General features: G+C 41.1%; 1 protein-coding gene across 2 annotated transcripts in view; it reads right to left on the reverse strand.

Annotated features, from left to right (window-relative positions):
- The window catches only part of LOC146985272 (PDZ domain-containing RING finger protein 4-like), a 154,588-nt gene that overhangs the window by 13,517 nt on the left and 121,346 nt on the right, over positions 1-19,725 (reverse strand). For both annotated transcript variants that reach the window (XM_085778139.1, XM_085778140.1), the window contains 2 exons: positions 13,295-13,548; positions 10,505-10,607 (listed from right to left, as the gene is read on the reverse strand). In XM_085778139.1, the coding sequence (XP_085634265.1) occupies positions 10,505-10,607; positions 13,295-13,548 (357 nt within the window). The remainder of the gene's footprint in view (positions 1-10,504; positions 10,608-13,294; positions 13,549-19,725) is intronic.

The raw sequence follows: 19,725 nt of genomic DNA on the forward strand, positions 1-19,725 counted from the left end.
CAGAGTCAGCCAATCTGGTTGTTTCAAGTCATTTTTGTGTTTATTATTCCTTGTGGGCGGGCCTGATTTGCCCTTGTTACCTTGTATTGGCCCACACCTTGTCTGTTGAGTGCGAGAACATGATTGGCTGACTCTGAACCAATGAGATGAATGAACCTCAGGTTACTACTATTTAACCAGCACTGTCATCCTCAGTTCTGCCTACTCTGATGAAGACGCACACTGTCGTCGAAACGTTAGTTGTTGTGCACCTTTATTAAATATATCTGCATTTTTATCGAGTGCTCCAGTCTTTTTTCATTTGGGTTCAGTCCTTGTTAAGTGACCCACTTGATTCCCACGCCACAAAGTTTATACTGTTTATACTGTACACTATATGAGTTCAGTGGTGTGTCATAAGGATTCCAGTCATGAACCATAGATATTTGATTGTTTTTTGAGTGTGGTTGAAAAAATTGCCCCCATAGTTTAGCGTTGTTGTCACTATCCCTAGCGCCGTCTAGCCATGGTGTAACTCCGGTTTGCCTGCATCAATTTTAGTCGTGTTTTTTGCTCCCCCCAACACTGAGTGACCATCAGGACAATGATTTAGGGGTCAAAAATGACCGGAATTCTCCTTTAACTCACATTGACAGATACCTTTTGGACTTTGGGATGTGCTGTTGCTGCTGGGCTACACACACTCCCATTCACACTCCTATAAGAAGAATGCCTGCATCCCTGCACAAACCCCATACTTAGACTCACAAGTACAGCGAACAGAGCACATGTTGGCACAGATTTTCTTTTTAAACAGAGCCGAAGAGAAGCGACACCATCTGAGCTTTGTCGTTTTATCTTTCTCGACAGCCTCCACCTGACGGGGAGCTCAGATCTTTAATTGTCTGTCTCAGAAGCGATGACAACTTCAAACCCTCGACTGATATGCGAGGATGTGACGAGGAAAAAGCAGGAAGACGCTTTGGTGCCGACTACCTGAACGGAGTCGGATGCATAAATCCATCATTAACTATGTTAAAAATGTTACTAATGAGCTACTTCTGTTATTGTTGCCGGCGATGTTATTATAGCGGCACGTCTCCTGATTCAACAGAGCACTCATGGAGGTAATGGGAGCTAGGAAGACGGTGCAACATCTTGCATGCTAATATGATATGAGAAGTTGTGGGATATCTGTGGGAAGTCACAAACAAGTGTCTTGCAGACATTTATCTAAAAATACACCACACAAATTAATCGCTAGTGCTGAAGCAGAGCAGAGGTGTGAGCAGGTTCTACATCATCCTTATTTAGCTCCGAGAAACAAGCCTGAAGTTACTCCTGACTAATTAATAGCTAGGTATAAAGTGCAGGACACCCATGGCTAAATGATCAGAGAGAATAGATTGCTGCAATTACTGCATGTTAGATGAAATGTCAAAAACTGCATACGTGTGCGTTTGATGTGCAGTGTGTGACCCTTTTGTCCTCACTGTGTAGCTTGGTTTCTTGTGGCGAGACATGCACTGATCAATTTTGAGATTTTGAGCTATTTTTCTTCCTTAACATTTATTCTCTCAGAAAAGTCAAACGAAATGGTAGAACATCCACATTAAGGTGGTTATTGTACTTCAATTTGTCTCTTTTGTTGGTAGATTTCTCCTAAATTTGCCAAAAGTTAACAGCTACTGTGCTGTGCTTGTTATCTGACCCATGTCATGTCAGGTGTCATCACTGCTCTCTCTCCTGAACAATGATGTCGGCCCCAAAAACGGTCATTTCCTTTGGATCTGCAACCAATCGTAAAAGTATGATTTACATTAACAATCTATGGAATTTTACAGTACAAGTCATTAAAGGCCATTTTCTCAAAATTAGTTTTTCCTCAGACTATGAACCTGAAATCTCAACTTCGGCAGCACTTACAGACACCAAACCTTCCAGTTTTATTCCTGTCTATATTCTGAAGGTTTGTACAGAGGGGATTGTTGATACATCATTCAGAGCCTGATTTATACAACATTTTATTCCTAAAAACATGGCAAAATTGGATTTTTTAGGGCTGGTGACAGTATTTTCTCATTTACAAAGTGATAAAAAGAGATATCCAAAATCCCCTCTGTAAAAACTTCTGCCTCTAATATGTCAACAAAATAAAACAAGAATTTTGAAAGTGACTTTATCCATTTTTCAGATTTGGGTTCTGGAAATGTATGCACATTAGCATTTCATTAGATATTGCCTCATTTCCATATTTAAACATACAATTTGACAGAAATTGTAATACAAAAAATATTTGTCTTAATGTAAGTGATAAACTTGGGAAGTTTCATGGTGATATCTGTTATTTAAAATGTTTTACCCTATTCACCTGTAGTGTCTCCCCTTAAGACGACTGTGTCCTCTCATGGTCAGATGCCTCTGTAAAAGGACGGTGTCTCCTCATGCATCAGACACACATTCTCTGATGTCTGTCCCTCCTCTTGCCTTTTTTTGATCGTTTTTTCTCGATTTTCCAGGCGAGCTCTCTGCCTCTCGGGCAGGACAGTGCAGCGCGATACGAGGGGACGAGATGGGCTGACAGTGAATTAATGGCGGTGATTGCGTGATTAGGAGGAAGATTGGCTCCCACCATCAAAGCGCATCGGATGCTGTCATAATTATAACACCTTTGATTACGAGTAATTGAAAAGGCAGTCACAAATGCATGGGTGGCTTCAGAACTCATCCCTAAACTTGTCAAAGGAATGGTTACCAACATGGTGCTGGAGACATATACACATCAGGGAATCATGGGAAATGTATGTTTTTAAGTGTGAAATTGTAGCTTTGAGGCACGGCCTGTTTGTTTCATTCATCCAAACCAGGCAGACATCAGAGGAGACGGAGACAGAGATGCTTGTGCCGAATCCAGGATTGATTAGACTCAATATTAGGAGTTGCAGAGATGTTTTCCCTCAGAATGAAACATCACAATTAATCAATCAATTCGCTGCAATAGGCCTATAACCCCCTTCCCTTCTTTGTGATGCAGTTAACTAAAAGATTTTGTGAAATTGTAGCTGAACAGAGAAGGAGATGCGATGGAAAATGTTGATTGGAATAGGTACAAACCAGAATTTATAGTTAGTGGGGGAAAAATCACAAACTGGAGACCAGGTTTTCATCAGCCGCAGTAACTCGGCCACTGTAAAACTGGCCACCAATCCCATTTCTCCACCCTCAGCCCCTGAACGTATTCTCAATCAAAGCTGGTGTAAGTGTGTGAGATACTGCAGTGAGAGCCTTAAACTGAGAATGCGACTGACTTTCACAGATAGTCGAGCGTTCATCTGTGGAAATCGACCTTTACAGAAGTGTAGAAGCTACTATTCTTTATTTCAGGGTGAGTTTTCGTTTTAGTCAGACTGACTCGGCTTTAATTACTTTGGATGCAAATGTGGTGCTTTTCTTTCATCCTGCTACAGATAGATAGGACTCCCTGTCTGCAGTCTTTCATGAGCATGTGCGCTTGTAAAAACCAAGATAAGTTTATACATTATATGCACACATCACAAAAATAGTGGTTTTGCCAGTATGAATCTAGCTGCATTAAGTGGGTTTCTTTAATAGGCTATTTTACTTCTAGTTACAGAAATCCTTTCTCAGTGACATTTGCTTTCAACAACCTGGTTACTCAAACATTGATCATTTTTTAGGACAACCGAGAGAGGAAAAACATATAAACCTTTACATATCTTGTTCTTTAGCTATTAAATTCCCCATTACACTCACCAAGCTACTCACTAACTTAGTCTGACATTTGGTGCTGGCCATGTAGTGAGGAGTGGGCTTTATCAGACCTGTCTCACTGAGAGCTGCTGTGGCTGGAAACGGGGTTTAATAACAGCAGCGAGACTGAATTAAAACAGACAGGCTGCATTCACACCGACTTCAGCCTCGCATGAAACATTTTCATTTGAATGAGATCAGTCCAGTGTCACAGTGGGGCTGCAGGTACCACAAAAACAACAAACAACAAACAGAAAAAAAAAAACCCACACGGTTTATCTTTTGCAACATATGCATCATCAATCAATATGCACATGTTTATATTCCATTACTACTACTACTACTACCTGCACTGTTGTGGTGTGTGTCTTGTGCTTTCTCTGTTCACCCTGCATCTGTCTGAATGAAAAATTAAGTAATTACATCTGTCTGTGAGTCTCATAAACAGCTTTGCAGTGTTTTGGCATCAAATAGCTACGCTGCTGGGGTGGTGTTTAGCTCAGTTGGTAGAGCACCCGCCCCATGTGTTGAGGCTATAGTCCTCGCTGCAGGCGGCCCCGGCTCGAATCCCGCGTCGGACGGTCCTATCCTGCGTGTCATTCCCCCTCTCTGGCTCCCATTTCCTGTCACACTCTCAACTGTCCTATCTAATAAAGGCATGAAAAAAAAAAAAAAAAAAAAAAAATAGCTACGCTGCTTACTCAACCAGCCTGCTTCAGGTCTATTTCATGGCTCACATGGAGGCTAGGTGAAGTAACACACACATGCCACTGCAGGCACTTGACTTGTTTCAACACCAGGCAAAATAATGAGCAAAATGCTGCCAAAACAACAGTTGTGGGTTACCAGTGATACATTTGACAACATACTCACTTAATCCATTTTTAAAATGATGACGGCAGCTTTCTGGATGTAAACGAGCTATCAGTGATGTAAAGTGGAAGTAAATGAATGTGCAAACTCTGGAAAGAGTCTTTTGATGTTCGACTGAAAACAGGGGTGAGTCCACACAAGCTGATAACTGTGAGGCTCGGCTTGATTGGATGGAGATGAGCAGTGTGTGTGCTGCTGTGTGTCCTGTGGCTGTTTATCTACCAAGTCCAAAAACATGAAACTCAAAATTCAGACCGACTTCTCACATTCACCCAAACACACTCTAACAAACACAACAACATACAGTGTGAATATGTGGTATGTATCTCTCTGGCATCCTTCCTCCTCGCTGTACTCCAGGACTCTCACATGTTAAAGGGATAGTTCAACATTTTGGCAAATTGTCCCATTGCTATAATCCCTATAGATAGATATCACGTGACGTCACACAGCGTTCGCAGCCGGTCACAGCGCCATCTTGGGTACCGACTTCCAAAGGCAGTCTATGGGCTGTGACCTAATACATCCATGGCTGTGACATCAAATCTCACAAAAATAGTGGATAAACCTTTTTTTATTACATGGCACTATTGAATGTCGTATTCCGATAATTTATTGATATTTCTGATATTTATTTACATCTTGATTTTGCATTTAACAGTCTGTTATTCCTGTTTAACAGATCGTTGCTAAGTAGGGACGCCACTCTGATCAGCGCAGCACAGAAAAGAGAAACTATGCAGGATATTTACTTTCTGTTTCATTTTTTACCGTCATTAAACAGCTTGGGAGACATGTACGCCAAGGGAGGCTGCCTCACTCTACTGAGTGTGAGCGGCACGTACGTTCACGTTGCTTTCGTGAATTGTAAACACACAGACGCCCCCTCGGTTTTAGCGTCCAGCAGTTTAGCGGCTAATTCAACTGCAGTGATGGATAACTGTACCGGAGAGCCTCAACAACTTAATGAGCTTCATTTGAGGAATAAACGGCAGCTTTTACCTGACGGGAGACCGACGCCTGAGCTACGGTAGCTAACAGCTAGCAGCTAGCAGGTTTTTACCTACTTTTCCTCCCTCCCTCCCTCCCCCCTTTCTTATCGCACACACACGGCCCAGGTTGTCTGTCATATCTGTTGTAAACCTTGTAATAACAGCTTGTTGAGTACAGTTAACACTATTGTTGCCTCGGTTTGAGTGTGGATTATTAATTGTTAACGGTTTGTTTAATGTGAGTGGTGGTCATCGCGTCCTGATGAGTTGGGTTTTAATAACAGCTGATAACGTTACTGAGTAGTTGGTGTGGATTGTGATGAGAAGGTGTTGCACATATTTTAAGACTTATCTGTGCAAACCATTGTGCAAAACCTGTTTGTTGTGACTTTTTGCGTGATAAGATGATTTGCCGAATTCTTCTTCCATTCCTGCAGCCTTTTGTCTCAATGTTAACGGTGGCAAAATGTCCAGATATTTTATTACTTTATGAAAATAAATGTCTGTGAGTTAAAAAGAAGTGGGCTATGCATTTCTGATTTGATTTGGCTTTTCGTGTATTTGGAGGAGAGACAGAGCGAGCGAGAGAGAGAGAGAGAGACGAGGAGAGAGAGAGGTCCGCTGGGTGAGCTAGATTAACTGTTAACGGGAGAGAGAGAGCGGCGCAACGCGCTGTCAAAGATCGTCTGAGCAGAAATGGTGTGTGCTTTCAAGGCAAGGCCATCAAAATGAGAAATATCCATATCCAAACTACATCAGGCAGCAGTCATTTCTGGTCAGAGAGGATGTGGCTGCACTGAGCTGAATAGAGGTTAACTCAGTGTTCGGTACCCAGCATGGCGGCGGCCAGGTGGAACGCACCGTGACGTCACCTTACTGATAAGTATCTATAGTCATAGCAGTAGGTTAGTTACCTCCAAAACAACTCCGTCTCTTATAGTGTGGTGAATGTGCAGGTCACAATTTGTCCACTAGAGTGTTTTGGAGTTGTTGGATTGTGTATTTGATGAGTTTGATGAGGGAAACCAAAAAATCCCATTAGCCTCCGTAGCGTATCTCTGAGCAGCTCACAGCTCTGCTCCGCCGTTCTAAAAACAGATTGCACCGACAATTAAAGGTAACAAACCTACTCCTAAAACTATAGGGATTATGGCAATGGGGCAATTTGCCAAAATGTTGAACCATCCCTTTAATTATATCAACAGAAACATCAATGTCCCGGCGTATCAGAGAGGTGAATTAGATTTAGATGGTTTCTCTGAGAGGTGATGGCGTACTGCTCCCCACTGTGCTTTTTAATCTAACAAAGGCAATTTAAAGAAACGTCTTTCCTTCTAGTTTCTATTTTTCAGCAGGGAGTGAGGGATCAGGTCGAGCCTGAAAGTGGCTTTTCAGCTTTTACCTACAACCCCCCCCCCTCACCCCCCACATGGTTTTCAGTTGACATACAGTAAGTGGGGCTGCATTAGTGAGTATCTAACCCCCTGAGCATGAAATAAAAAAAAAATGCGCAGGCTACAAAGCATACAGAGTATAATAGGATTTGTTAATAGCAATGAGGCATAAAGAGAGGCTTTCATACATTATATTTATTCCGATTTGACACCGCAGCCTCCGTGATCCAAGTGGGTGCACAAATCTCTTTAGGACGTGAAGAAACGGCTAAAGCTCAGTGGGTGGAAGCATTCAGAGCAAATTCAAATGAAACAAATAAGACAATAGGGGGGGGGGGGGTGAGCCATCATCGTACATCAGACCTCTCTCACAGCGCTCGCCGGCAATATGCTCGCACTTCATTGACTCAGAAATATAGAATATCGAAGCAAAGCCGAGATCGGAGACAGAATCTGTTTATCTCTCCTCCTCGTCACAGTTGAATCAGTGTGTCTGTATGTACAGTATATCTGTATGTGTCAAGAGATCAACAGCCTCAGAAACACCACCTCTCCAGCTGCTTACTAACACCCCGGGAGAGAAACAAAGAAATGTGTTTTTACCCTTTTTTTTTCTTCTTTTAACTCCACCAGAACCTGCCACACACACACACACACACACACACACATATACACGAACACACCTCTCTTTAATTGGGTTAGATCGAGCTTAGACTGGAGCAATTTGCTAGCGTTTTCTTCCAGAGTTGTGAAAACAATTAGCGAATATCAGGTAACAGTGTCTGGAGCTTTTCTCTAGTTTTCTCTTTTTGTCAGGAAAAACATGGAGGCGTGTCGTTGTCGTCAGGGGAAGTAAAAGGGATTTTTGTGCAATGTGGCTGATCATCTGTCAGCGCCGTCCCCCTGGGATCTGCATGTAGAGTCAATTAGTGTTTGTGCCCTTCCACCAATTGGTAAGCGTCATTAAATACAGAGTGCTGAGTGTTCAGAGTGCATCTACAGTATTTGTTGCAGGGGTTAGCTGTGTGTTTGTGTTTGTACAGATGGGTGTCACTGTACTGCATTTTTTTTTTTCGAGTGTGCTGCATGCTGTATGCCCTCATTCATGCAGCAGAGACCTTTTCATCATGATGGAGGACAATTATTTAAGCATTTAGCAGAACTACTGAGTGGCAATAATGCAGCACGGTGCCTTTCAAAAGAAGGAGTAAACCTTGCGCAGCTCCTCAGAGAAGACCACTCGTCTCTTCAGCTTCATACTAACAGGTTCTGTCACAAAGAACCACCGACATCATCACCTCTGACTCATAGACCAGCAACAGTCTGAATTCACTGTCACATACAGACCAATTAGTGTTGAATTCAGCTCCATGGTGCATTGTTTGTTTTTATACAAGATAGAAAATATATAGGACTGAGAATGATTAGAGTGACCTTCCTCTTCCCATACCCAAATAGAAAGAAACTCACGGTTGCTGATCAATATGAATTCATTGGGTGCAATGAAATTAGATTCCACTGATAAACAAAAGGATTTATTTCTGTTTTTTAAACTAAACAAAATTCAAATTCTTAGCAAAACAATGTCTAACTTGCACTGCACGACACGACAGGGTCAAAGAATTGTGTGCCTCATTCAGCAACACCTGTTCTTGCTCATCCCTTTGTTTAAATAACCTCCAAAATTACAACAAAACAAACACAAGTAAAGATAAATGCAATATTGGCTCTTACAAACATATTTATATATATATATTTTTGGAGGGCATTTTTCTTTTATTCTGATAGGACAGAGGCAGGAAAGTCAGGGTGATGACACACAGCAATGGGCCGCAGGTTGGATTCAAACCCGTGCCCACTACACTTGGATCTAAGCCGTCATGGTGCATGTTCTACCAGATGAGCCATCGCAGCGCCCTCATATTTCAATCATTTAACTTTGGTGAAAAAAAGTTAAGATAGTAAATGTTTAAAACAGGGGCATTTTAGTATTTTATAGATTTTTGTCTGGATTTGGGAAACCAAACTTGAAACCAGTCGAAACCAGTGAAATTGTCGCTGCTTCCTTACTGCAGTAAAGACTTAAAGGGACAACATGGAGCGATGAGGTGAAGATTGAAACCATTTTACGATACGTCTGCTGTTTTCCTACTGCTTCTTCACCTTTATTGTGTTTCTGTTGTTTATTGTTGTTGTTGTTAATGTTGTTATTGCTACTGTGTTTGTGGTTGATGTTGCTGCTTTTTTTTCGTATTTTTTGTCCTTCTTTAAGGTTTGGTTTATTTCGTGTCGTATTTATTTGTTTGCAATTGTGGATTTGTAGCAATGATTTTGATTTTGTGAAAAAAAAAATGTTGAAAAAAAAAAGACCCTGCTATATACAGTATACTGTATAAAAGAAGAATTATAAGGCTATGAAAACCAGCGATTGTATACTTAAACAAATATAGTCATGGGTAGTATATTCAGATTTTGCCCTTGCCAATTATTACACACTGGACCTTTAAACATCTTTCATTCTCATAGTGACATCAGAACTCCAAGAATTCACTGCTTGGTCCAAAGTTACATCTGTACCTGCTCAGATAACAAACAAACGCAGAGATGGACAGAGTACTCCACCCCAGTACTTGAGTAAGAGTACAAATACTACTGGTCAAAATTTACTCCGTTACAAGTAAAAGTAGCTCAGTCGACATGTTACTCGAGTAAGAGTAAAAAAGTACTTGCTTCTAAAGGTACTTAAGTATCCAAAAGTACATGCTTTTAAATCTACTTTAAGTAAAAGTAAGAGTAAGAGTAAATTTCTTATTTTTCACATCAATGAATTACTATAATTTTTTCTAAATGAATTTAAGCAGCTTTTAACTCTTGTTTCTGAGAATGAACTCTTTGAAACCAGCTGCACTGATGTGCTTGCTTTCCTTCTTTGACAAACACAGCTTGTGTCCAATAGTATTTAAAAAAAAAAAAAAAAAGAGCAGACCTGAAAGTAACGAGTACTTTTCAGCCTTTCTAGAAATTAACTTGAGTAAAAGTAAAAACTATTTGTCTTGGAAATGTATTCAAGTAAGAGTAATAAGTACCAAAGAAATCTAATACTCAAGTAAAGTACAAATCCTCTGGATATGTACTTAAGTAGAGTACTCAAGTAAATTTACTCGGTTACTGTCCACCACTGAACAAACATGACTCAGCATTCAAGTCTTTAACCTAAACAGAGCTAATTATCTCTCACTTGATGCTTAATGGACAGATGTCAGTTTACTCCACTAACTCTCTGCATGCCATCAGTTCTCTCTGGCAGCTAAACACTTGATTGCTGCTATGGCGACACTAAATATTTTCTATTGTTAGTGCTTGTGTACTGCAATTTCTCCTCACATGTCTGCCAACATACGCACTAATACAATATATCAGCAATTAACTAAAATGTGTCAATAATAATACATCTGTCAGGCTGAGAAGTCATCACTGATGTCATGTGACTCTTACCTCGTACTCGAACTCCTCCGTCCTTTCTCCCTCGGCGGGAAGAGGGGAGGGGTAGTCTGTCCCCTCGTAGTAATCCTGCTCCATTGTATGGAGAGAATGACAGCTGTCAGGGGAGACGGAGAGAGAGGAGGAGGACAGACAGAGAGGGAGGAGGAGGACAGACAGGGAGGGAGGCAGAGAAGCAGGGAGAGGTGGAGAACTGGGCGTGAGCAAGATCCTTCTCCTTCATTTTCTTTTAAACGTGTTCAATACTTCGAAGTGACAGGATTCCCTCGCCTTTGTCTTTGTGGGAATCTGAAGAATAAAGGATTTGTCAAGGGCTTCCGCTCCCTGCTGGAGTGTGTGTGATAAAAGTACAGCCTCCTTTTTAAATAACAGCATATCCACATAATTTGCTTCTTGCTCTTGACAGACAAAACCCCCCACACTGTACGGTGTAATTCTACTATGTTTCCCTCAGTCACTGAACAAAACGGCATTGTGAGGGTCTAACAAGATGAGCAGCTTTGGTGCCACACAAGATAATCACTGTGGACAAAAACTTCAAAAAGACGCTCTGTTAAACATGTTGAGTGATGTGTTCAGGGGCTGTCTGACTCTTAAGATTACCCAGCACTGTAAAAACTGTCTCCAAACAATATTCCAGTCACAAAACCAGACAAGTAAATGTCACAATGCTTTATACGTTGATGCCTTAATGTTACACATAAAGCAACATTTGGCAGTGGGTGCAAAGAACACAATTACAGATTTTTACAGTCTAGCAGTCAAAAGTATGAGCGACAAACTTGTGTTATATCTATAAAATCGGTTGTATATTGGATTGTGCACCTGATCTCAGATGAAGAGGAGAAAATGGGAGTTTTATTGGAAACATTGATCACATTTGGCTTGGGCCTGGGGTTGTAAGTAGCCTGAAAACACACGTTGTACTGTGTTGCCTAGTTTTTTTATGGGCCTATTTGCTTTAATCACCTTGTAAACCTTCCATGAGCCAAAATGGATAAACCAAGCAGCTCCAATTATGGCAAGAAGGCCCCGTGGGGAATCGTACGGTGATACTGTGAGATATATATATACATGCGGTAATGATTTAGATCAGGTTATGTACAGCATTTTACACCACTGACAATAATCCACATTTTCAATGATGTTTGTAATGATGAGCAATTCGAGGGAAATTCCATCCCTGAATGACTAAACAAGTCTCCAGTGACACATGACAACAGATAATCAAACAACACAGGATGTTTATCATTGTTTGAATGAATTATCTACTGTACTCAATACACTTGGTTCACCAACATAGTCCTGACTTGCCAGCTCCGCTCTCTGCTATTGTTTCATTCCCTAGAGGAGAAATCCTGATCTTCCTTTATGATAAACTTTTCTTCTTCAGTTTACTTCTCCTTTGAGATCAACGGAATAGAAATGAAAACGGCAGAGGAGAAAATAATGAATCCCGTTTCTTTTGTTGTTTTCCAGAAAAAAAACCTCTTGTTGATACTTGAAGCTCTCAATATTTTTTGGTATATATTTGTTTTTTACCATGTCTCTGAGATGCTTTTTCTACCCACCATCGATTCGTGATGGGATTAGAGTAGCGCTTGTACCACATGTGTTGTTTTGCGCTATTTTGCATATAAGTAATCTCTTCTAAATTTATAGACCTGTGAACTCAACAAACACATTTTATCTTGCATCTGAGTTATGTTTCTGTGCATGTCTATCTCAGCATATAGGAGGCATGTGAGAGATACACTCAATCGTTCATATTGATTTATTTGTACAGTGTGTTTTTTTTGTTGTTTTTTTTTACATCTGCCACTCAGCCATAAACTCTCTCCCATGTGGCTCCGTCTGTGCTGTGTTCAAGTGATGGAGGAATAACAATTGCTGTGACCCGACACATCTGAATGTTTGTGTATTCAAAGTCACTTGAGAGTGTGACTTTTATTAATTGCATAAATGCATCCTCTGATTTTTCATAATTAGTGATAAATTAAAACGAATGCTCGGTGCTGCATATTAAGACGCAAAGTGCAGTCACTCTGTATTAATGGTCGGCGTCCTTTCTGTTCTTCGATCGTTCATTTATATTTTACAGGCGTCTTGCATACTTGTAATGCTAATGCTAATTCTGCAAACACTGATATTTCTGCTTCATAGCTCAATAACACCTCCCACTCATTTTTTCTCCCTCTCTCCTTCGTAATTACCATCAGTCGCAGCCAAAGTCAAAACAAAGACACAACAACAAACTCTGCGACACGCTTTGTGGCACCGAACTGAAATAATTTGTAATGATTTCAAATGAAATGAAAATTGATTAAATTACATCAGTCCTGTTTAAAAATATCTTTCCTAGTCTTACACACTGTTTGTGGCACTGTAGAAAAGTACAGCAGTTTTGGTGGGTCATTGGGCAGGAAATTAATAAGATTTTACTCATTAACAGAAATATCAACCCCTTACATCTACTACTTGGTACTGTATAGCTGACCTGTCCATCGCTGACAAATGTAAAAGAAAACTTTATCAGACACTTGCTTTTTGTGCTAGAAAATGTATTCTTTTAAACTGGAGAATTGATAAAGCTCCATCTAAGGTTCAATGACAAAGGGTGGTACTCGAATATGTTGCTTTAGACTATCTGACATATAAACTGCACAGCAAAGATGATGTTTTTCGTAAAACATGGGAACCCTTTTGTCATACCTTGGTTTGAATATCTCTACCATTTTGGCAAGAGGGTTTGTATCGTAAGAGTTTCTGTCCCTCTGTACTCACCTGTCAGAGAGCAGGAAGGGACAGACGTCAGGCACGGGAGGGGTCGAAGGCCGCAGCTTTGCCAGCGCCATGATGTGTTCAAAGGTGATGTCGGTCTGAGTGCACACATCCACCACATGGATTTCCTGAGGGGGGCCATGGGGGCGGCCGCTGGGGGTCCGCCTGATGACCTGCACCACGACGGGGTCCCTGGCAGCGCGAAAGGCCTCCACAGTCTCCTCATGGCTGGACTTGGACAACTCCTTTCCATTCACCTGAGGAGGGACAGGGAAACATATATAATAGTTTGTATGAGGAAATCTACTTGTTTTAGTAATGATTCATGTAGGCAGACCTGCTGTGGAGACCGACATAACCTGAGCGAATCAGATAAACCAGAGTTAAATATGATTACTCTTTAAATAACTAGACTAAAAGCCAACAAAAAAGCCGCAGGGAAACCGAGATACAGCCAATATTACATTTACTCTTACTAAATACCAGAAGATGTTCTGGGTCTGTGATATGCATGTGAATCTCAGCAACCTAAATACTTTAAACTTAAGTGAAATTAATTCCATCTCTTAGTGCTGCAGAAAACATTTAAATCCTCATAAACTCCAAGGCCATTTCCCACAACATTACAGCTCTGCAGTCGTGCTTAGAGTAGATGCATTCAGATAGAAATTTAAATTGTACATTATCATCCCATGAATTTCTTCTGATGATCAAAAAGAATCTTTTATGAATACAACACTGGAAAACATAAACACAAAATTAGAGAGAGAGAGTTTGATGCAACATTATCAGAATGTTACATCAAAGCCCAGGCGGCCCCTGTTCACTCAGTCCATCTTCAATTTCATCTCCACAAAATGAACTGGGTTTTCAGGCAGATTGAAAACCACTTACACTACAGCTGGCACATATGAAGAAAATCATTGCTTCATTTAGCACCATTACTCTCTCTGGAAGTGAAACCATGGCTGAGGAATACCTTAGAATGTGCTTCAGCATAGAGGCTGAAACTGCAGATTATAATTTAGATAACTGTAGAAAGAAAGAGAGAAAGGAAGAAAGAAGAGGAGGCAGACGCTGCATAATTACACTTGCAGTTTTATTTAAAAATGGCTTTTCTCACATGGCAAACTGAAACGAGTTAAAATGATAACTGGAAGAGCAAAAGGGAGCATTTATAATCACATGTCTCTCAGCTGTGGAAAAATACAGCAAATGAAACGGGAAACAGCAGTGTCTCAGGGCTTGAATCATAACCTTTTTAAAATGCAACAGAGGTAGAAAAATAAAACATAGCCTGCTTCTAACAAAATGACCTAAATTCATGAGCAGTTGACAGTCTCAAGTAACTCTGTGTCTGCAGAGCCTCTAAATGAACATTAAAGACAGAACTTATATCCACCCCAGATGTTTCATCACTGCTTCTTCATTGTTGCATGTTCCCTCTCACATAACAGACAGTGTGACACTGTGTATTTGGAGAAAATGACTCATGACTCATGCCATATCTTGAGCTGCAGTAAACTACAGAGAGGCCCCAATGGCATAAAGTAGGCTCAGCATGAATGTAAACATGTCTATGTAACACTCCTTGTCCCCACTTGAGCCAAACTGTACACAACTGGTGTGTGATGTCTGCCCATGCTGACATGAAGCTCTCATAAAGACTTATCTTTGTCACTGATTCAATGTCCCCTCATCACAGGATCCCTGTAAGTTGTGAGCGCATTGGTTATTTCACACACTCAGTCTTAAAGGGATAGTTCACCCAAAATCTTGCACGATTTGCACTGACGCCGGCGCAAATCGATTTGGACGGACCAGGAAGAGCTGTGCTGGGAGCTTCCGCTACAAACAAGCTTAAAATATAGACTTATTTAATTTTTTTCAGGCGTTTGATGTTGACGGCTTCAATACAAGAGGGACATTACAGATGAGCTGTGTGGAGGTATTTGGATGGTTTTTGGTGTGTCTTTTTGGACGAAGAAAAGTGAGCTCCGTTCGCAACCGTCATATGGACATGCAGTGCTGGACGGAGCCCTGCTGTAACTCCGAGAAGGCACAAAGGACTCGAGATAACCTCGAGACATGAGGGTGAGTAGATAATGAGTGAAATTTGAAATCATTTTAAAGACCAGAAAATGTTTAAACCTTCCAGTAAAAGAAGACCAATGTTTGTTTAAAAAAAAAAAAAAGGGAAACACTTACTTGACGCCTATTTCTATAACGCATTATAACCATAGTTATAATGAGTTATAATGCAGTTATAGCACTGTATAACTATAGTTATAAACACTCATAAGTGAGTCATGAGTGTTTATAATGATAGTTATACACGTTTATAAGCCAATTATAACACATTATAACTATATTTATAATGCATTATTGATGTGGGCAATGTCAGCGAGTTGCTAACAATTATAACATATGACCTTATAAGTCATAATAAAATGCCTTATAGTGTGTTATGATTGTTGTTATAAAGCATTATGATCATTTATGAGTGTTTAGAACTATAGCTATACAGTGCTATAACTGCATTATTACTCATAAGTATGGTAATAGTGTGTTTGGCGTCAAATAAAGTGTTACCAAAAAAAAGTCAGAAATTTATAATTTCTTATAGTTTATTTTCCTTCTGCATCATGTAGAGAAATGAAAGATAAAGACAAGAACATGAATGGGCCTGCATGTTGGTTTAACAGCAGGTGCTCTAACTCCTGTACTACTGTACTATGTTTGCTTTCTCACAAGGAGCAGAGGCAGAGGATTCCAAATTCCAAAAATACTGCAGCTTAGACTTCCTGTAATAGCCTCTTAGATACCCCCTACCCATCCTGATGACATCATCAAGGGGGGTTATTTTCTATCTGTGTAAAGCTCCCCCAAGAAGTGCCACAGAAGACACTGAACGACTATTAAGTAAATTGATTTGACATCTGTGGATGGCCCTTTTAATTTATTCTTCTAATATAAGAAATTTCCACCTAGATAACATCATTAGCCGCTACAGGAAAATATTACAAATTTATAATCTAATCATGTTATTGCCCAGTAATAGTGTGTTATTCTCATTTCTGCTTCATTCCTCTGTGTGTGTGTTTGTGCCTCCAGAGACTGAGTGATGCCCTACAAAACAACAAACTACTTATTTTCTCAGCCATAACAGTAGCCATATATAACTCCCTGAGCTCCTGTTGTTCTCTGGCCCTGCTCCCCTGCCTCCTGATGTGACCTTTGTTTGTAGTGATGGTGCATTAATCACCTGAGTGGGAGATAAACTGGGTCAACACCACTCCTGTGGAACTGCGGGGCAATTTGCAGCTTCCCTCATCCCTCCTTCCCTCACACCTGCTTTCATTGTTTTTTTTTGGCCAGTCAGCAGTTATTCCACACCGCAGCGTGTATATTAGACTTTAAGCAGTGAATTAAAGAAACATGGAGCAGTGTAATAATTAGCGCATATAGGAACCTTTAACTCTTTCTTTGTATCCCCCAACCTCTCTCTCTTTCTCTGTTATTTCCCTGCCTGTCTAATCCTGGAGCAGGGAGCCTGGTGGAGACAAAGGAGTTGCAGCAGACAAATGAGGCAGCCTATGGTGTATGACAGTCCTGGAGAAAAATGATCAAATTTCCCAGCTCTCCCTCTGGTACAGCCTTGTCCAGCACCAGCTCCTCCTCCTCCTCCTCCTCTGAGCCTCAGCGCTTTGCTGTAGCAATGCTCCACCATGACCATAATGAAACAAGAGGAGAGACGTCAGGAAAAGAGGAGGGAGTGTTGTTTTTTCCATTCTCATCACCAGTTTTCATGAGAGCCAGATGGAACAATTAATTCCCAATCAACACAGGAATATTAAGTAGCCTTAGCTCCCACATGGGGGACGTTGCCATCCCTTTTGTGTCCCTTTGGCTGATGCCTATCCAGCTAAACACACTGCTTCAGCTACTTGTGTGGTCTGACAGATGGGAAGGGTTTCCGTAAGCCTGGCTGAAGCTTCCTCTGAAGATCTGCCTTCAGCCCAGTTCTTGAGATGTCTTGCAACAGCTTTACACTTAGCAAAGTGCATTATAAACTGGCGTGATGGTGACTTTACAGTGAAATTTTAATGAGTTTTTTTTTTTTTTAATTGGCGAGCTTCCTAAGTAGCCTTAAACCTGACAAAATTAAACATAATTTCCCTGCCTCGACTCAGAACAAGCTGTGGCCTCTCAAAGTTTGATCGCACATATTTCAGTGTAGTTATCCTAGCATAAACTATCCTCTTCAAGTGTGCATGCAAAGTATGCAAATACATATTCACTCATAAACACATGCTGGTAAACAAAATCTGTTTGCAACAAATTATTTAGCAGCTGCAGTGTTTGCAGAGTCCAAGGCAGCTCGGCACACACTTCATGGCCAAAACGGCTCCATATGCACTGAGTCAACATGAATTATCTTATTGGTCTGGAACTAAACAATGCTGATTATTCATGAGAGATCATTTGTTAGACAATTGGGCCAGGAGACGATCAGGTAAATGTGAAGTTGGAAGGAAATGGGGCGCTGGTATGGAGTAGCTGGACCAAGACGCATCTGCTGACTGTTTGCACATGGATATGCTGCAGCTGTAGCCAGAGGAGAAATGTGTTTTCATTCAAAGCCCCTGTGACAACCACCAGCTTTCTCACAACAAACGCAGTAAACCTGCTTAGTGGAGTGTGACGAAAGGATGAAACCTCCTCCTTTTTCCCCCCCTTCATTTTCTCTGTGGCAGAATCCCGTATTGACAAAGACATTCAGAAATTGTGTTCTTGTGATGCAGCTGAGTGCATTAACTCTCCACTTCGGTAAATATCTCACGTCACTTTAAGCTGTTGTGAGCCATTTCCAGCAAACAAACAGACTTAACTTGAAAACTTGTGCGAGAAGTCGCTGCTTTTACAACTCGCGAGCCTACGGCAAAAAAAAGCACAATCTTTGAAAGTTCTCTCATCTGTGTCCCATCTTATCGTTTATCCTCCAGGTATATGAGGACAAGCAAAGAAAGTGCGAACATGCGGCGGCTTAGCCGGACTCCTCAGGCGTCTCCTCTGTCACTGCTTTTGTCTCATCGACTGCTGCCTCCCATCAATATCTCCACGGACCGAGGGCAGAGTGTAGTGACAGTGGTAGTAAAGTGGGGCCAGTTTATCTGTTAAGATGTCAGCTACAGCCACATGTGATGCTGCGTCCGCTGAGGGAGCGCGTCTGTGGCAGGAGGCAAAGACACTGCTGGCAGCTTGCAGGGGATTACTGATAGTGATTGATGCACCTCTTCTGCAAAGAGAAAAGACAGCCTCAGGCAAGTAGACTCTAATAGTCCATTAGATTCTTTTATGCTTTTTAACTGCACACATTGCTTTATGACTTGCATGCAGCAGTTTGAATCTTAATGAAATGTTGTTGTTTTTGATTTCATTCAGTTTATGCTGCTTCACAAGGATAGAGCGCTGGTGTTTACTCACATCCTAAGTGAGCTGGGAATGTGGTGATGTGAATGAAGCGAGGTCATCGTTTCTACTTCAGCTACGGTGACAAGTAAACAAGGCTTTCAGCAGAGGGAGCTGCAGAAAGAGCATCAGTGATGATATTTAACCAGTGTGTGCTTAACCTTGGGTTGTTGTGCTTAACATCTGCACCTCTGTACCAGTCAAGCCTTCTGTGGCACACCGTCTACGTCTCCTGTGTGTCGTCACCTGCTGCTTTGAGTGGCAGCCTGTGGGGTGTTAAGTGTATGCAGGCAGATGGAGAAGGTGCAACATGTAGGTCACCTAGCCTCAGGAGTGGAGCGCTCACAGCCGTCGATTACACGCCTGCTCCATCCTCTCATCTTTTTTTGGGGGAAAAAAAAGCAGCGATAGGATCCAGTCAGCTCATACAGAGACTGGAGGAGACTGAAGATGATGACAGGGCCGGACTTGGTGGAGGAATCATGGCTACAAGAGCTGTGGTCTGTTAGATAGAGAAGGGATAACTGCTACTGGTGAACTGTCACTGAGTGCACACAGAATTGAAAATATTTTCTAACACGATGAGACATAATCAGGCTTTGTGTGAAGAGAAAAGTAGTATTTTACCATTCTAAAGTTTCTCTCTCCGATAAATCATCAATCAGGGTTCGTACGGTCATGAAAACAATGGAAAAGTTATGGAAATTGAAAATGCAATTTCTAGGTCCTTGAAAAGTTATTGAAAAATAAAATCCTCTGTAAAGTTTTGGAAAAGTCATTAATATTTAGGATGTGTAAAATAGGCCTATTAAAAATAAATATAGTGTAATGTGTGATTAAAATTGAAATTCACCTGGAAGTGCAACGTATTTCGTATTTCTCCGACTTCCCATTTCTCCGACTACCCATTTCTCCGACCATACATTTCTATATTTTTGTTCCCAATAGTCCGACTTCCCATT

Source organism: Trachurus japonicus, chromosome 6 (genome assembly GCF_045865225.1).
Source record: "Trachurus japonicus isolate A0001 chromosome 6, Traja_1.0".
Taxonomy (NCBI): domain Eukaryota; kingdom Metazoa; phylum Chordata; class Actinopteri; order Carangiformes; family Carangidae; genus Trachurus; species Trachurus japonicus.